Source organism: Ambystoma mexicanum, chromosome 2p, assembly GCF_040938575.1.
Source record: "Ambystoma mexicanum isolate Mex_15411 chromosome 2p, UKY_AmexF1_1, whole genome shotgun sequence".
Classification (NCBI taxonomy): Eukaryota; Metazoa; Chordata; class Amphibia; order Caudata; family Ambystomatidae; genus Ambystoma; species Ambystoma mexicanum.
The window spans coordinates 1,068,971,238-1,068,987,388 of NC_090923.1; the positions used below are offsets into that span (position 1 = coordinate 1,068,971,238).

The 16,151-nt window shown below is 45.7% G+C and overlaps 1 protein-coding gene across 1 annotated transcript in view; it reads right to left on the bottom strand.

Moving 5' to 3' along the window:
- The window catches only part of ATL3 (atlastin GTPase 3), a 1,042,039-nt gene that overhangs the window by 166,318 nt on the left and 859,570 nt on the right, over positions 1–16,151 (bottom strand). The window contains exon 10 of the mRNA XM_069645000.1: positions 10,246–10,302. Coding sequence (XP_069501101.1) covers positions 10,246–10,302 — 57 coding nt within the window. The remainder of the gene's footprint in view (positions 1–10,245; positions 10,303–16,151) is intronic.

Below are 16,151 nucleotides of genomic sequence, written 5' to 3' on the forward strand. Positions count from 1 at the left end.
GGTCAGACGCTTCTCCAGGCAAGGATTGGGGGGTAGATATCTCTCCAATGCAGATGCCTCATTCTGCAATGGCTTCCCTGCCCCTCTCAACCTTGAGCCGGACCATCTGAAGTTCTGGTAGCTGCTCAAGACCTTCCATTTCTCCTCTGCTTTCTCTCTCTCCTCCATGATCAGTCTCCCCTGCACTGTCTCTGGGCCTACCGCGCACTTAGGAGCTGTAACTGTAACCTCTACAGCCCCCCTGCCTCCTTGCACTTACCCAGGTCCGCACTGCCCTGGCTGTACTCACTCAGAGCATTGCTGCCCTGATTGCACTTCCACTTCCCTCTCCCTGGCATGTCTCCCTCTCCCTCCCCCCTGCACTTTTGCGCTGTCGCACTTGCATAATCGGAATGACACAGTTAAATTGTTTGTCTTGTCCTCCCTCCATCCTTACTCGGGCTTCTCCCCCTTGTCTTGTTGTGCCTAGAAACACCTGTGTGCAGGCGCGTTGTAAATGACATATCAGTATAACATTTTCTGCTCCGATTTTGAAATAGCTGGAAAAATGGGCCTTCGCTATAGGAGCCTCTGATTACAATCAATCAGGCTTTAGAAAATGAGTGGGTACTTTGCTAAACATTTTCATATTGTACTTGTTCTACCAACAGGCCCATACTCCAAGACCCTATCTACGTAGCTTTTGTTGATCTTACTATGGCGATTGACTGGGTCAATCGGGCTAAACAATGGACCAAGCTTTTTAAAATGGGTTGCCCAACGTCTCCATTAAATAAACAAATCCATCTGCATACGGACACCTGAATCAAGTTTCGACTTGATAGAAAGGGTAATTGCTCAGGATACATTCATACTCTCTCTGGTTTGCGACAATGGTGTGTATTGGCATCTTCTTTATTCAACACCTAATTTGCAGATCTTTGTCACATATTATCATGTGTAAATGCTTTTCCTGCACACCTGGTTAACCGCTCTCTACAGTATGCTGAATATACGGACGATATTGTCCTTCTGGGCTGGACATTCTTGCATTATCTAAATTCTTAAGGGGTCTAGACTTGGAGATTAACCAGGAAAAACTACAATATTGCTCTTCAATCCTAAAAATAAGAAACTTAAAAGAGATTTCATTGGCATCTGGATAGTGTAATCATGGTTTGCGTAGATCGCTTTAAGGACTTAGGTTAAACAGTATTTACAAAGCAGGATGTGCTGAGTGATCATCAAAATGTAAATCCAGATATGTACTAATATGCCACTCAGATGAAAAAAGTGGACTGAAGGTTTGGGAGATTTTCGATGTTGTAGCTTCTAAAGTTCTATAAAGCGAACATAAACCAAGTATTTTATTTGGTGATGAATCAAAATCTTTGAAATTTAATTGGACTAAATTAGAGAGTCTTTTATGGCAGCACTGCCTTAAGTTACCAACTGGAATCATAGTTTCTGTGATTCACCAATGAATTACGGCTCATTTTGACATTGGCCTTAGTTGACTGGAAGCAATTACAACTCTTTCAGGAGACTGTGAACCCTTTGCATTGCTCTTTTTCCCCCCTGAATTACATAAATTAATGTATGATGGCACATATCCTCCTTTGAATTCATTGGTATCCTATTGCTCATGCTTGCTGGCCTCTTCTGAGGTTTACCATTTGAACTTGATATCTAATCCAACTACGGTGATCAAATTCGGTTTTCTTGATTGTATCAAGACTAGAGATAATCCCATGATGGACTAACTATTCTCACAATCCCTGATGAAGATTAAATTCACTAACAATATGCCACAATATTTGATTCGCTTTCCTCATAAAAGGAAGAGAAACTATTTCATGAGATTTAAATGCAACTTATTTTTAACTAATTAAGGGAGCTAGTCTCTATATTCAAAGAAGCCAAAGACATTGTAGAGTCTGCGATCTTAGTGTAGAGACATTAAAACATCGTTATATTTGATTGTCCACTATGATATTTAAAAAGAGAGGAATATTGTAAGCGCTTTGTACACTGTGAATTCAACTTAATCAACTGAGCAATTATGGGAACGAATCTTAAAAAGGGGCCTGCATTTCCTTGATAATTGAGGTTTAAAACTTTCTGTATGTAATTGTGACGTAATGAAATTACAGTATGCTTGTAGCTATGGATGGCTTTAACCTTGTTGCGACTAACCACTATGTATGCATAGTTCAATTTCTTTTTGCTTGATTATGTTTGTGAAAGGTTTATGTTTAAATTAATTCACAAAATAAAAAAAATGAAGTTATGGAACTGTTACCTTGTATTTTGGTACATGTTCAATACAACTGGCCTTGGTACCTGAACATTTGTTGTAACGATTGGCTCAGAAGCTGAAGGGAGATTCTGCTCTCAAGAGAATTAAGCTATTGGAAAAACCTCTTCTGGCAAGTGTACTAAAAACTCCTGAGGCGGTACCGTAAAACAGGATCAAAACGGCGAGCCTCAGAATAGGAAACCCGAATTTACTCCGAAGGAAAACTATGCGTCCTTTCAGGTCTTGAAGAGTGACAGTGCTTGGGTGTGTGTTATTTATGCTTAAAATAAGAATCAACCAGTACTGAGGCTGGTGTAGAGTGAGGTCTATGTTATTTCCTCTTATGCAGACTTGAAGAGGACTTGCCTTGTTTGTGGTTTGTCAGTACTGAAGTAGCGACTTTAGGAACCTGCGGTGCCGACTTTGTGGTACCAGAACCCTGGAAGGAGATGTACTCATCCTCTGCATGAAGGGAGCTCAACTCAAACTTTCTTAGAAACCTTTATGTCCTTAGAGTGAATTTTGCCTGTTCGGGATAGAGCCGAGGCAGGAACATTCTCCTCTAGTACCTTCTGAACCTTGATTTGAGTGAATAGGTTGTCTGATACTGAAGACCAAGTCTTACGACCTGATGCTGTCTGTGAGGAGCCAGGAATGAGACACGGCATCAAGTGTGCGCTTGCAACAACCAGAGCACAGCTTGTGCTCCTGGCCTTCATTGACCTTCATTACTTGGCTCAGGTTCCTTGTTACAGAATTTTTGTAATTAAGGAAAGGGAAATCCGTTCTTGAGGACTTGTATGCAGTCTGGGAAAGTATTTGTAGTAGTCTTGAAAGGTGGGTGAGGGAAGGTATGACAATATGTCATTAAGGCATGGGGAATGGAGGGGGTATCCTCAGAAGAAAAAGAGGGATACCATGTCTTGTCCGATGATGTCGGGTCACTCCCCTGAGGGTTGTTTCCCCCCACGTGATCCTTCCGCATTTAGCCATCTCCAGGGACATGATCAGGTAGCGGCTGGCGTCCCCTCGCCACATGGGGAGAGGTCACAGCTGGGAAAGGAGAGGTGACAGCATCGGATTCAGCACATTTCTCACCAAGAGGCACTCGCAAGGGTAAGACGTTCTTTCACCGTTAGGCATTTCAAAGCCTGCAGGTTAAACGTGTTTGACATTTCATCTGATTTTTGGGGCGTGAGGGGGTGGGAAAGGGCAGATAAATGGTTGGGGGGTTAGGCATAGGTAAACATAAGTGCAGGAGGGGGTGGATTGGCAGGGGGGAGCCCCCACCCAAAAAAGAAAATTCGATGAACTGTCAAACACGTTTAAATTGCAGGCTTTGAAATGCCTGATGATGAAATGACATAGAACCCTCACAAGTGCTTGCGCAAAGTGAACTCCTCAATGGGTGGTAGAAGGTCTCTTGGGTCTATCTGAGGTGTGGATTTTAAAACTGCTACCAAAAGGAGGTCCCTAATCAGAGACTATACCCGGTCCAAACGCCCCCCTCACCACTAGGATGCAAAGTCTTCCCTCCCTCCATGAAGTTTGCATGGATTGTGGTATTGGACCGTTCTTAAGCATGGAGACTAAGTGAGTTCTTAGCAATCTGGGTTTGATGGCGACACACAAGTGACATGAACTTACCGGATGGGTATTGCCAAGACAGCTTATGCAGGCTTTGAGGAGCACCCGCCAAGAAGAGCTTACCGTATCCAATGCACTGCTTGAACCCCGTCAGCAGAATGCACGGAGAAGGATACAAAGTTGAGAAAAAATGTGTCCAATCAAATTCAAAAATGGGCCCCTACGGCGGGGAGACAGCAACAAGGAAAAAAACAAACTCCCCTAAAAAGGGAGCACACGTCCAAAAACAGGAACTGTGAGGTATCAGTTGGTGACACACAGATGGGGGTGAAGCTGGGCCTGGCACACACAGGTTTGGTTCTGCATATTGATCCACATTATAAAAGCCTTAAAGTTGCAAGTAATGTGTCTCCTATCCATACTCACCATTATCTGGCCATGGGTAAAAAAGGGGATGCTTTTTTAAATGGTCACTGAGATTTGTCTGCTAATTTTGGTATGTGGTGAGCCTTTTTGAACTCAGATATCTCACTTCAATTTGTGGCCACTAAAGAGGACTTACCTTCAATCTTGCTAAAGTACCCATGTGGATACATGAAACCACAAGGTCCAAGAACATTTAAAAACACCAGGACAAAGAACTGGAATTATCTGAGAAGTGTCCACCAGTGTTCTGTATGAACAAAAATCTGTTTTCGGGGGAGAAAGCTTTGCCTTCGTACAGTATGGCCCTAACAATCTGAATTCTAAAAAAAACATTTATTGTGATCGATATCAAACTTTATGACCCATAGAGTTTCTCACACAACAAATTCCGCCGATGGGATGTGCATTAGCCATTCACCTAGGAAGGGGACTAGATGGGACTCCCCCTGATGAACAAAGGCAGCTACTGCCCACAGGACGTTGTGAAGACTTGGGGCAACATTTAGACTAAAGAGCAGGAACCCTGATTAAAAGGTGCACACAGATTATGGCATTTGCGAGATATTTCCTTTGAGCCTGTAGATTTTAAATATGGGAATATGCACATGGAAATCAAAGTGGCACATCCAGTCTTCTGGCTAAAAAAGCTTCCAGAATCTGAGCAACTGTCATAATTTGGATGGGTTAAAATATTCGGAATGGATTTTGAATGTAGAGCACTAGAATGGCTCACCTGCCACCATATATTTTGGTGGTAAGTAAATTCGTTGCCCTTTCTGTTTTGGGACCAGCACAAAGGAGCTGGAACAGCTTACGACATTCTAGAGTAAACTCTAGAGATGTTTTTGGAACTTTGGAGGTGAGGATGAAGAGACTAGTGGCAGAGATATTGAATAACCTTGCCATGTGATCCTATGGTCCAGGTTTATCTTTGTCCATTTTGTCTGGTAAACTTCCGTTTAAGTCCCTCTGCATGGCTCAGAGTCTGCTATGGTTTAGTACCTTGGTTCATACAAAGGACATTTTAAAAAGATGTTCCCATTTGCTCCATGCAACCTGGAATGTCTCTCCTCTTCATTGTCCCTAAAACAAGAGTAAACTTGTAGGCTATCAAACTTCACTGTAAGTGCTGCCACACGTTAGAAATGTCCTTCCAAATGCCTTCAGTGGGCTGAAGCATCACCATGTTCCGATTACAAAACCTTCCTCATCACAGTGTCATTGTTTGTACTTTTTATACAGCTTTGTTTCTTAGAATTCGGTCATTCAGAGCTAGGAAATCACCATTGGTGGTGTCCATGCAATTAATATAATAAAATAACATATGATTACATAGTTGAGAAAAATACATGATGCTGCCATTGATTAGGGAAGCATTTTCCTTGACGGAAACAGGAAATGCTATCCCCAGGAAGAAGATGAATCGAAGTTTTGGAAGCCATTGCTGAAGTGGCCCAAGCAGAATCAGATTTTGGTCTACATCTGGGATTTTTCAAATGTCCACTTGTAGAGCAAGACCAGTATTTTGCAGCTTATTTAGTTATTTAATTGATTTTTTTTATAATGCGCATAATAACGTAACCGAGTTCGGTTTCTAAGCGCGGATTTAGGATTCAAACCTCTGTTTCTCTGCATTGCTTCCAAGACCAGCTCGTTGCCCCTGTGCTATCTACCGTTATCTGACCCTAAAAGCTTGAAAAGCTTCAGAAGGCTTATATTCATTCATTCATTAGATTTATTTAGGTTAAAAAAAGACCACAAAAACAAACAACAACATACATTCAATAGAGGATGTTGGCATTCCAGATACTATTGTTCACTCCCATCTTGATAGTCTTAAGAAACCTGGTTTAACCATATTTCTTAATCCCATCCAACTGCTGGTATGCCAGATGTGCTATGTACTTCTAGTGAATTGGCACAAAGGTCTAGCTGGTGGTAAAGCGGCCATCTCCTGATCCTCCCACATAATCTCACTCCTTACTTCTCTGCAATGCAATAGAAGGATGGGGACACTCCCGCACGTCAGAAACCAGCAGCCCAGGCCACAGTCCACTGCACCCAGCGAGGGGCCTCCGCACCACCAGTCACTCGCACCGGCCTGTGATCAAGCCACCAATACACAACCCCCTCCTCAATGGGCCCTCCGCCACAACCTACCATTCCAGTTACACCCATCAGGAGGCACGCCACTCCCTATGCTGTCCTTTGGTCGAGAGCAGGCAAGCCCGCCCGTTGCAGGCAGACCGAGACATAGCCCAGGGGTCCAGTCAGGCCTTGCCCTGATGTATGCCAGTAGCCTCCACACCAGGGGGTCACCAGTCCACCGAGGACTGTTCCCTGCACTTCAAAGCGTCTCTTGTTGCATTAATTTTCAGCAGAAGGCTGCCCAGTCATTCGGACCTTTAACACATTTTTTGTTGGGCAAGGAGCTACATTATTATGAAGCCATCTACTGCCGCCAACCTCGACTTGGGTGTGCAGCTCCATACGTTCTCTGCACTGTCTCAGCGCTGGCTCGGAGGACCCCGAGCAGCGCGAGTGTCTATTTTTGGCTCCGCTCTCCTCTGCTCTCCTTCGGTGTTCGTTCTCCCACCAGCAGCCCGATGGCAAGTTTTGTATAACGTTGGTATTTAGTACCATTGTGCTAGAATAATCTATGTAATTGTTTTCCTCTGCTCTAGCTAAGTCTTTTTCTACTTGGCAATGATGTTGAATGAACACAACTCTGTGTCTGACTCCCCGTCCACTTTGCCTTGTCATAAAGGGGATCGGTTGTCAGAAATTCTGGCTTTGAGCTCTCGTAGGATAGAGCGTGTTCACATTAGGCGAACTGAGACACTCCCTGAGTTTGGGGATTGTCATGATAAGCCTTGTGCAAGTTCAACTCAACATTCAGAGTTGGCTCAATATTTAGCGAGTTGAGCAATCAAGATTAAAGAAAAAAAAAAACACCCATTGCCCATGGGGCAGCCAGCCCCGATAACCACCCTGCAAATAGTGTGGAACCTTCACTTCTCACCTCATTTACAACCCCCCCCGCCCCACTTGGTAAAGTCAACTCTGTGTCCCCCTTATCTCTTGAAAGCAGCGATGAACTGTCAATCTCCACTACTTTGGCACTTTCCCCACGGGTGGAGGAAGCAGTTAAACCCAACCCCACCCCTTCTCCAGTCTTACAGGTGGATATAAAGAGGAACACTTTCTCCAAGTCTTGGTGTCTCTGGAAGGACACGCTCATTAAAGAGTTGAATAACTGTAATACCTCCGCGGACTTTGATGCATGGTTAGGGTCTCTGGACATTTCTGCTGAGAAATAATATGCTCTCCCTTCCGTAAAAAACCTTGAAGCTGCTCATATTCCACCTGTGAGCCTTCTGTCTACTAGCAAAATGAATTGTTCCTCACAAACTGACCTGCCTTTATTGAAAGCCTTAAACCATGCACACCCCCCCTGGGCCTCTCGGAGTTGGCACTAGCAGTGAGTCTTCGTCATCTATGAAAGAAGCACCACCATACTCGTCTCTCTAGGATGTAAGAAACCACAGACCTACAGCTGCATCCCGTATGGGCCTGCTTTTGCACCTGTAAATGGACGCCTGGTGGAGCCTCATGAGTCCTTGAATCCTAGACTAGCAAATCTGAGGAGTTTGCGTCAAAGGAAATCCAATCTGCCAAGGCCCAAAGATGAACCCATCAAAGCCCTGGTTATGGACATTAGAAACTTTGTCATCACTAATGTCAAGAAACTTTTGCAGAGAGAACCTAGAGATGCTCTGCGTAATAAAGTCCTTGCCTGGCTTTGTGCAAGGTCCGTAACCGGGGTTATTAGTTCTGCCGATTTGAAGTTCTTGCAGAGGATAGAACTGGACAATTGGAGTGCCCAGGGGTATAGGGACTGCATTTTGGTGGGGTGTGGAGTCAGTACCCTGCCCCTCTGAAATTGTGTAAATATTTACCCATGGGCTCTTTGAATCTTGGTCTCGTAGTCTGACTTTGCTTTGTTGTCTGAAATAGTGAATTCACAGGTTTTTACCATTCCTCTTCATATTGTTTTCTTCTTTCACCCATCGTCTGTTTCTTTCTGCGCTATGTATTTTTGTATTGTGGTATGTCATGTTTTTTTTCTTGTTAGAGCTTTGAGCATTATGGGCAAAAGGCACTCAATAAGAAACGTAAATAAATAAATACATCTTATATCAGCAAACAAACATCCCGTTACCCCTAAAATGTTACAGATTTCTCCTCAACCTTTCACTCAGCACACAAACATCCCTTTACCCTGAATATGTTACAGATTTCTCCTCAACCTTTCACTCCAGCCAGGCTTATTTCCCTATGATCGAGGAATCCTCCATCAAACCCAGCCAAAAACAAGCCTTGATTATTTAACATGTGCTCTCAAATGTCTTCTCTGTATTGTATTTCCAGAATCCTGGAACAGGTTGTCACTAAACAGCTTGAACTCAATGTAGAAATTAATTCCTTGTGGAACTCCTTCAATTCAGGCTTCAGACCTAAACATGGGCCAGAGTTTGCTTTGATCAATGTTTGGTATAATATCGTTATAGGATCTGATGAAGATGCTCCCTCCCTGCTCAAACTCCTTAGCCTATCAGCTGCTTTCGACACAGTGAAATACCTTAGTCTGCTGGATTGGCATGAGTAGGTTGTTGATGCGTCTGGATAAATGGTTCCGAAAATGTCTTAGAACCTGCCACCAGTGTTTCAGACTCAAACCTTTCAAGTCTTCCAGCTCACTGGTCCCCCAAGGTGCACCTAGGGGGTCTTCACTGTCCCTGCTCCTATTTAAGATTTACACAAGGCCTCTAAAGGACACCCTAGAGAACCAAAACACTAAAGTCCGCTCATACGCAGACACTGTCAAAATCTAACAACATATCACTTAGATCCCACTCAAATCCAGAACCTAGCCTGCATTCAATGTGCTCTCCATTCTTGGGACGCATGAACACAGCCTGATGCTCAATGGCAGGCGACAATGCCAAAGGTCTTTTACTTGCTACTAAAGACCTGCTAAAAAAACATCAAGAACATTAGCCTAACTTAAATCTTTTTAGCTCCACCCATTTCTCTATGCTTCAAGGCCAAAGCCCACAGTCATATGTGATGCCAACCTAAGCATGAACTCCCAAATTGGCGCCGTGGTGAAGTCCTTCATTTTAAGTTTCTATAAAAAGCGATCCCTTTCATGTAAGAGAATCACGTGTCTATTGTTAGATCACCAGTCAATTCTCAGTTAGACTATGACTCTGCAAATGCCCTCTGAGGCAACCTTCCCACCTCCCAAGTAAAGAGGCTAAAACTGGGCAAGGAATTCAGCAGGCCAACTCCCCGAAATTCACAAACCAACCCATCGCCCCATTCGTGAAAGTCCTCCACTGGCTCGCAAAAAAAAACGACATCCCATTCAAATTACTCTGCTTAACCTTTAAATATATCAATGGCCTTTTATCTACCTCCGTAGACAGCATGATCCAATTCTAACACCCTCCTAGAGGGCTTCACTCCGGTGATCAACTGTTTCTAGAGTTCCCCTGGCCCAATACAAATTCCAACGAAAGAAGACAGAAGAGCCTGGGTAGCGACCCCACTATGTGGAACACCATTCTTCCCATTTACATCAGACAAGCTATCAGACTGTTAGAATTTAGAAAACACTTAAAAGACCTGGTCTTTCACTTAACTTTGAAAAGCCCCTTGCTCTTTCTCCCTGTTGTCACCTTATCCTGCTTTCTCAAGAACTACAACCAATTCATTTTGTAATGTGTGCTTTTTAGTCTAATTAATAAATCACAATTGGTGACTGAGCTGTAAAACAATTGTGCGAATACATGGAAGCACTCAATCTGCAACAATGTCAATCAATGGGTTATACTAATATAAACATATCAATTCTAGCAAGAAATTAGCATATAAAAACGCAAGGTTACCTGGAGCATAGACTTGGGGTGTGGCAAATCTTCACCTTGGTAAATTTTAATATAGGCCTGAAAAAGAACAAATTAACATTTGTGAGGTAGGAAGGTCTCACATTGTGCCTAATAGTACCAATGGCAGTCATTGAGGTTGTAGAGACTCATCTTTCCGGGGGCAAGGGGTAAATCAAACTTAAGATAGGAGGGGGTAACATAACTTTCTTCATCACAAAAAGGCATGTGGTATGATATGGTGTGGTGTGGTCACAGGTGCTGATAAAGCACACACTCACCGTTAAAAGACATGTAGGTGCTAGATGAACATGAACGCAACATGCCACAGGAGAACAAAAAAATCAATGTGGAAATAGAAAGGTTTTTAATTTCCACCTGAACTGTAGATGATTGCTCATAAGTCACAGATCAATATGCAGGGCATTAAAACGTTTTATGGCCAGAAAAGATGAGGACAGAGTAGTAGGGGCACTCTAACATTGTCATTGTATAATCACTTTAAGGAGATATAAATTACAATTTCTGGTGCTCAGGGACACACCCTAAAATAATTTTAGACCATTCAAAAACAAATTATCTTTATTGTAACAATTATGATTCTCAAATTTAAAAGAAACGTATATTTGAGAACAATATTCTAAAAAAAATTCGAGGAAAATGATGAAAAGCAATCAATTTGTGTAAATCTTTACAACAACTTTAGACTCACTGCGTTACCGTCATTGATGCTGAATAATTTTCATTAAGGATGCTTTCCAAAGTTGACAAAATATATTCTACAAGAGGATTTGACTTTGGGAGATGATATATTCAAAGTGTATTCACTCTTGCTGTTACTATGCATTTCAAGACAAAATCCCTTCATCAGGTAAATATAAATCGGTCTTCCTAGGGTTTCTACAGAAGAAAATTAAAATAATTGTGTTTATTGGTCATTGAATTTGAGTTACACCTTAGTGAAAATAAAATGAGGCTAAACTTGATGTTACTAACCTCCAAACTATGTCAATCACTCAATGCTAAAATAATGGCTTGTCGTAGTTGTAAATCCATACAAAGAGACCCTGTTTCCTACCCTGAAGGAGAATCAGGAGATGCAGCTTACTAAAAGGTCCAGAGCTATGGTGGGTGAGCACAAAGTGTGCAAAGAATGGCTTACCATAAAGTGGATGTACTTCTACAGTGTAGAACCACTATGTTGAGACAGTATTAATTTGGAGCACTGCCCTCTGTGAACCATTAAGGTATACATGTAATTAACACGTGTGTACAGCGCTAAAGGGTTATACTGTGATCGTCTATGGGATAAAATCCTCCTTACCGTGTTAGTCAATATTTATAATATACAAGCACAGGAATCGGCCGCAGCTGCGAACACAGCCTCCGGTCTTGCGCTAGAATAAGAACTGAAGACACACGGTCTCAGACGTACTGCGCGTGGCCGCTCGATGACATCGGACCTGTTAATGTAGATCCGAACTGAACTTCAGGGTCGCCATCTTAGCCTGGTCTGATATGTATGTGTACATCATTAAAGAATATGGTACTGCTTCATGACCTAATCAAAAAGGTACGGAGTAATCTTTATGAAATGGCTAATAGTGTACATATATTCAATCACATGTATTTGGCTTATTGCTCCAGCTCATATCAATGTAATTTGTACAAATAATTGAATTATCTTAAATCAAAAGCATACAAAGCATATAAAGCAATACATTGGGCCTCATAACGAGTTTGCTGGTAAAAAAAGTAAATGACCGGCATGCCAGTGTTACTGTGTTCGTGTAGCACTGCTGATGGAATCTACGTTAGATTCCGAGTCAGCGTGCACGCACATTCCGGAATGCCGGAAACGGTAGCACTGCCATGCCGGTAACGGACCCCAAACCTCCCCGATACCGGCATACTCAATGCTGCAGGCACCGACACCGGCACTGATGATGCCGTAATTACTGGTACCCAGATGCCGGTAATGCCGGCACCAGAGACAACGTCACTGCGCCGGAACGGTAAATGCACCGGCGGCTATCTTTAAAAACGCAATCCATTGCAATCCTCAGTCTACAGCAGGCGGACAGGATAACTGAGTAGACAGTAACAAAGCAGACCATCATGACATCTAGGGAAGGCACCATCCGTCGTCGGAAACCATGTTTTAGTGAGCAGGAGCTAAATATGTTGGAGGACACACTCCTCGAATATGCCGACGTCGTCTTCTGCGCTGACCTGCGGCGGCCAGCCCAACTACGCAAAAAGGCTATATGGTAGGAAGTGGCCCGCAAGGTATCGGCAGTGGGGACAACACACCGGACTGTCCGAGATTGCCATAAGCGTTGGGACGATCTACGTGTGCAGGTCCTCAACCTCCTTGCTGCAGAGCGCAGCCAGGGGCTGGCCAAAGGAGGCGGACTGCCATCCCCCCTCAAACCTTCGTCCTGGGTGGAGACCTGCAGCACCGTCATCCACATGGAGGGTATCGAGGGTGTAGGTAATGCGGGACGGGAGCTGCAACATCGGAGGAGGACTGTGAGAGTGTCCCTTACGGTAATCCCAAAGAACGACCACACAACTTCATCCCCAATGGCGAAGTCCAAATGGCAAGTAGGAGGCACCAGATTCCTACTTCATTTGCACCCACCGAAAGCCACCTCCCACACAACTACAATGTACCTGCACCTAACACAATCATCAAACCCCCCATGACCCCTGTATTGCCAACACAATTACCATCTGCATGGACACACACACACACACACACAGCCCGTCACCACCATGTCACCTCATGGCAAAGATGCACACATCATCAGCACCAGCTGCACACCTGTCACACCCACCATGTCCATGCACGCAGGGTAAACATCAATGCATCAATGTACAGAATGGGAGCACATCAGTTGCACAATGAAACACCACATGGCACACGGACCCTGTGGCATGGCCACAACACCCAAACCACTAGACACCTGTACCCCACCCAACATACACTGTGCACAACATGGCCACACCAGAAGGATGCTCCGACACTCCCCCCACATTCTTGTGTGCACCATGCCAGGCCCTCCAACATGTCCATGACAATGCGCATGACTCAGAATGTACTAGCATTGATGTATGTCAGATGGATGCACACCCATAACGAATGCCCTGCCTCACTGTTCCCCACAAGCACAGGATCTGACAGCGAGGGCAAACATGCCACAACCCCCCCAGACAGCTGCTGCACGTCGGCGCTGCGGCGAAGACACCGCCTCCAGCCAGGAGCCGTCTACCTCCACGGCAAGACGCAAGCGTGCCACAACATCCACGGCACAACCCCCCCTCAGCATCCCCCCAACAGGAAACACAGGTTGGCCAGCAGCCCGAGCAGCCATCAACAACCTCCAGCAAGGCCCACCGGCAAACAACTTCGGCCAGCAAGGCCCTGCAGCAAACATCCACTTCTGCCAGCAAGGCCCCCGGCACTCAGCATCTGGGGCACAGCAGGCACCTCAGCTGGAAGAGCCGGAAAACCCAGTGGCCAGCGAGCAATGGAGGCACATTCTGCAGTGCCCAGCGAGCAGGGTGAGGCGGCTCAATCTGCAGTGCACAGTGAGGAGGAGGAGGAGGCAGACTGCCCAGGCCACAGCCAGCAGGAGGAGGTAGAATCAACACCACCCAAGCAGGCAAGCACACATGGCACACCTGTAGATGGCTCATTTGCACACTGCACAGTGGAGGCCAGTGGCCCCGACATCCAGAGCAACGATGCTGGGTTCAGTCCCGCAAGCCCTCTGAGCCCACCTCCCCTGCCAGTACCAGGTCTCCACCACATCAGGGACGTCGAGGGGCGACTCTCTGGTATGGAAGGGCGGCAGCAGGCAATGCAGGCCCTGGTCAAACAGTACGTGAGAGAGGCAGAACAGACACGTCAGAATATGCAGGATGCCCTGCAGAACACTGCAAGAATGGTGTGTAGAGACGTGTACCGCGTGGCCAGGTGTGTGCGTGAAGGAAATGCTGTAATGTTTGCCATAGCCCAATCCATCACCCAGTTGGCAAACGCTATAGCGGAACAACGTAACGTTACCAGAACTCCCCCACCCGGCCCATCCTCCAGCACAACACCGGCCAGTTCAACTCAAACGAGCCCTGTGCGTCGCTCACAGCGACTCGTTCGCTGCCCAGACGCTCACCCCCTCCTCTAAAAAGGGGGCGTACATAGGACAAAAAACAAGTGCATGTGGGGAGGGAGTAGTTGTAAAGGTGTTGTGGGGGTAGTAGGTGTTGGGGTATTGGGTGTGGGGGTAGTGGGAGAGGGGGTATTTGGGGAGGTGGTGTTGGGGTACTGGGTGTGGGGTAATGGGGGAGAGGTGTTGGGGTATTGGGTGTGGGGTCAATTTAAGGGGACAGTAGTGGGAGTTAAACAATGCAAATCTGTAAATAGTTATTCATTATACAATACAGTTGGTGTGTAAATGAAAAACACATGACTGGACATTGCTTATTGAGTGTGGGTCTATTTAATAATGTACAGTGCCCAGTGCCCCGTGTGACCCATGCCCAGTGCCTTGTCTTTTCCAGTCCATCAGAAGTAGTGGGCTATTAAACCTTGCCGTATCGCACAGCTTTCATTTGCATTGTGCCTCTGAGGAATTCCACCATCACCTTCCTCCTCATCCTCAGGTGGCATCATGGTTGGAGGGTGGGGGCGATGGGCGCAGTTGCCGTCTCAAGGACCATTCAATGTGAAGGAACAAGTTACTTACCTGTAACTGTTGTTCTCCAGCATGGGTCTGGCATGGATTCACATGCTCATGAATATTCCCCGTCGTCAGGCTAGGAATCCTCAGTAAAGAAAAAAATCAGTATCAGTTTCGTTTTTGATCTGTCTTTCTTAGAAATAACCAATCACTGATCTCTGGGTCATACTGCTCCGAGCCAATGACTGCCCTCTCCCTAAGCCCCTCCCCTGGCAGCCATCTTCAGATTTGGTAGCACGTAAAGTGGCAGTATGACCAAGTGAAGAGCCGCAGAGGGGAACGAGGGAGGGTTTGCATGTGAATTCATGCCAGACCCATGCTGGAGAACAACAGTTACAGGTAAGTAACATGTTTCTTCTCCAGCATGAGGTCTGGCATGGATTCACATGCTCATGAATATAAGAATACATAGCAGTTTAAACTTAAGCGAACAGGTTGCGCAGCACTGCTTGGCTGACCCTGGACTCCTCCATGGAGTCCCGATCGACGCAGTACAATCTTGTGAAGGTGTGCGCCGACCTCCACGTAGCAGCCCTGCAGATGTCCAGCAGGGGCACACCAGACAGGAACGCCGTGGTTGCAGCGATCGCTCTGGTCGAATGGGCTCTCGGACGGCCTGGCAGCGGTCGGTTTGCCAACCAGGGACAGTGCATAATGCAGCCGGAGAGCCATCTGGAAATGGAAGCCTTCGAGAGCGCCTTCCCTTGATTGACAGGTCCAAAGTTCACAAACAGCTGTGATGTCTTCCGAAAACTCTTCTTGTGGTCCACGTAGAACTTCAGAGCTATAGCCACATCCAGCGAGTGCAAAGTCCTCTCGGCCGGAGACAAAGACGGGAAGAAAACCGGCAACACTAAGGGCTCATTGAGGTGGAAGTCCGACGGCACCATGGGCATAAAGGTGGGGTGCGTCCTCAGCACCACCCTTGTGTCGTGAAAAGTCAAGTATGGAGGCTTGCAAGATAGGGCCTGGATCTCTCCCACTCGTCGTGCGGAGGTGATGGCCACAAGAAATGCTGTCTTCCACGACAGGAACTTCAACAGCGCCAAATGCATAGGCTCGAATGGGGCCCCCATGAGCCTGGTCAGCACCACGTTGAGTTCCCACGCCGGGGCAGGGGCCTTCAACGGGGGGAACGATCGGAATAGTCCCTTCATAAATTCC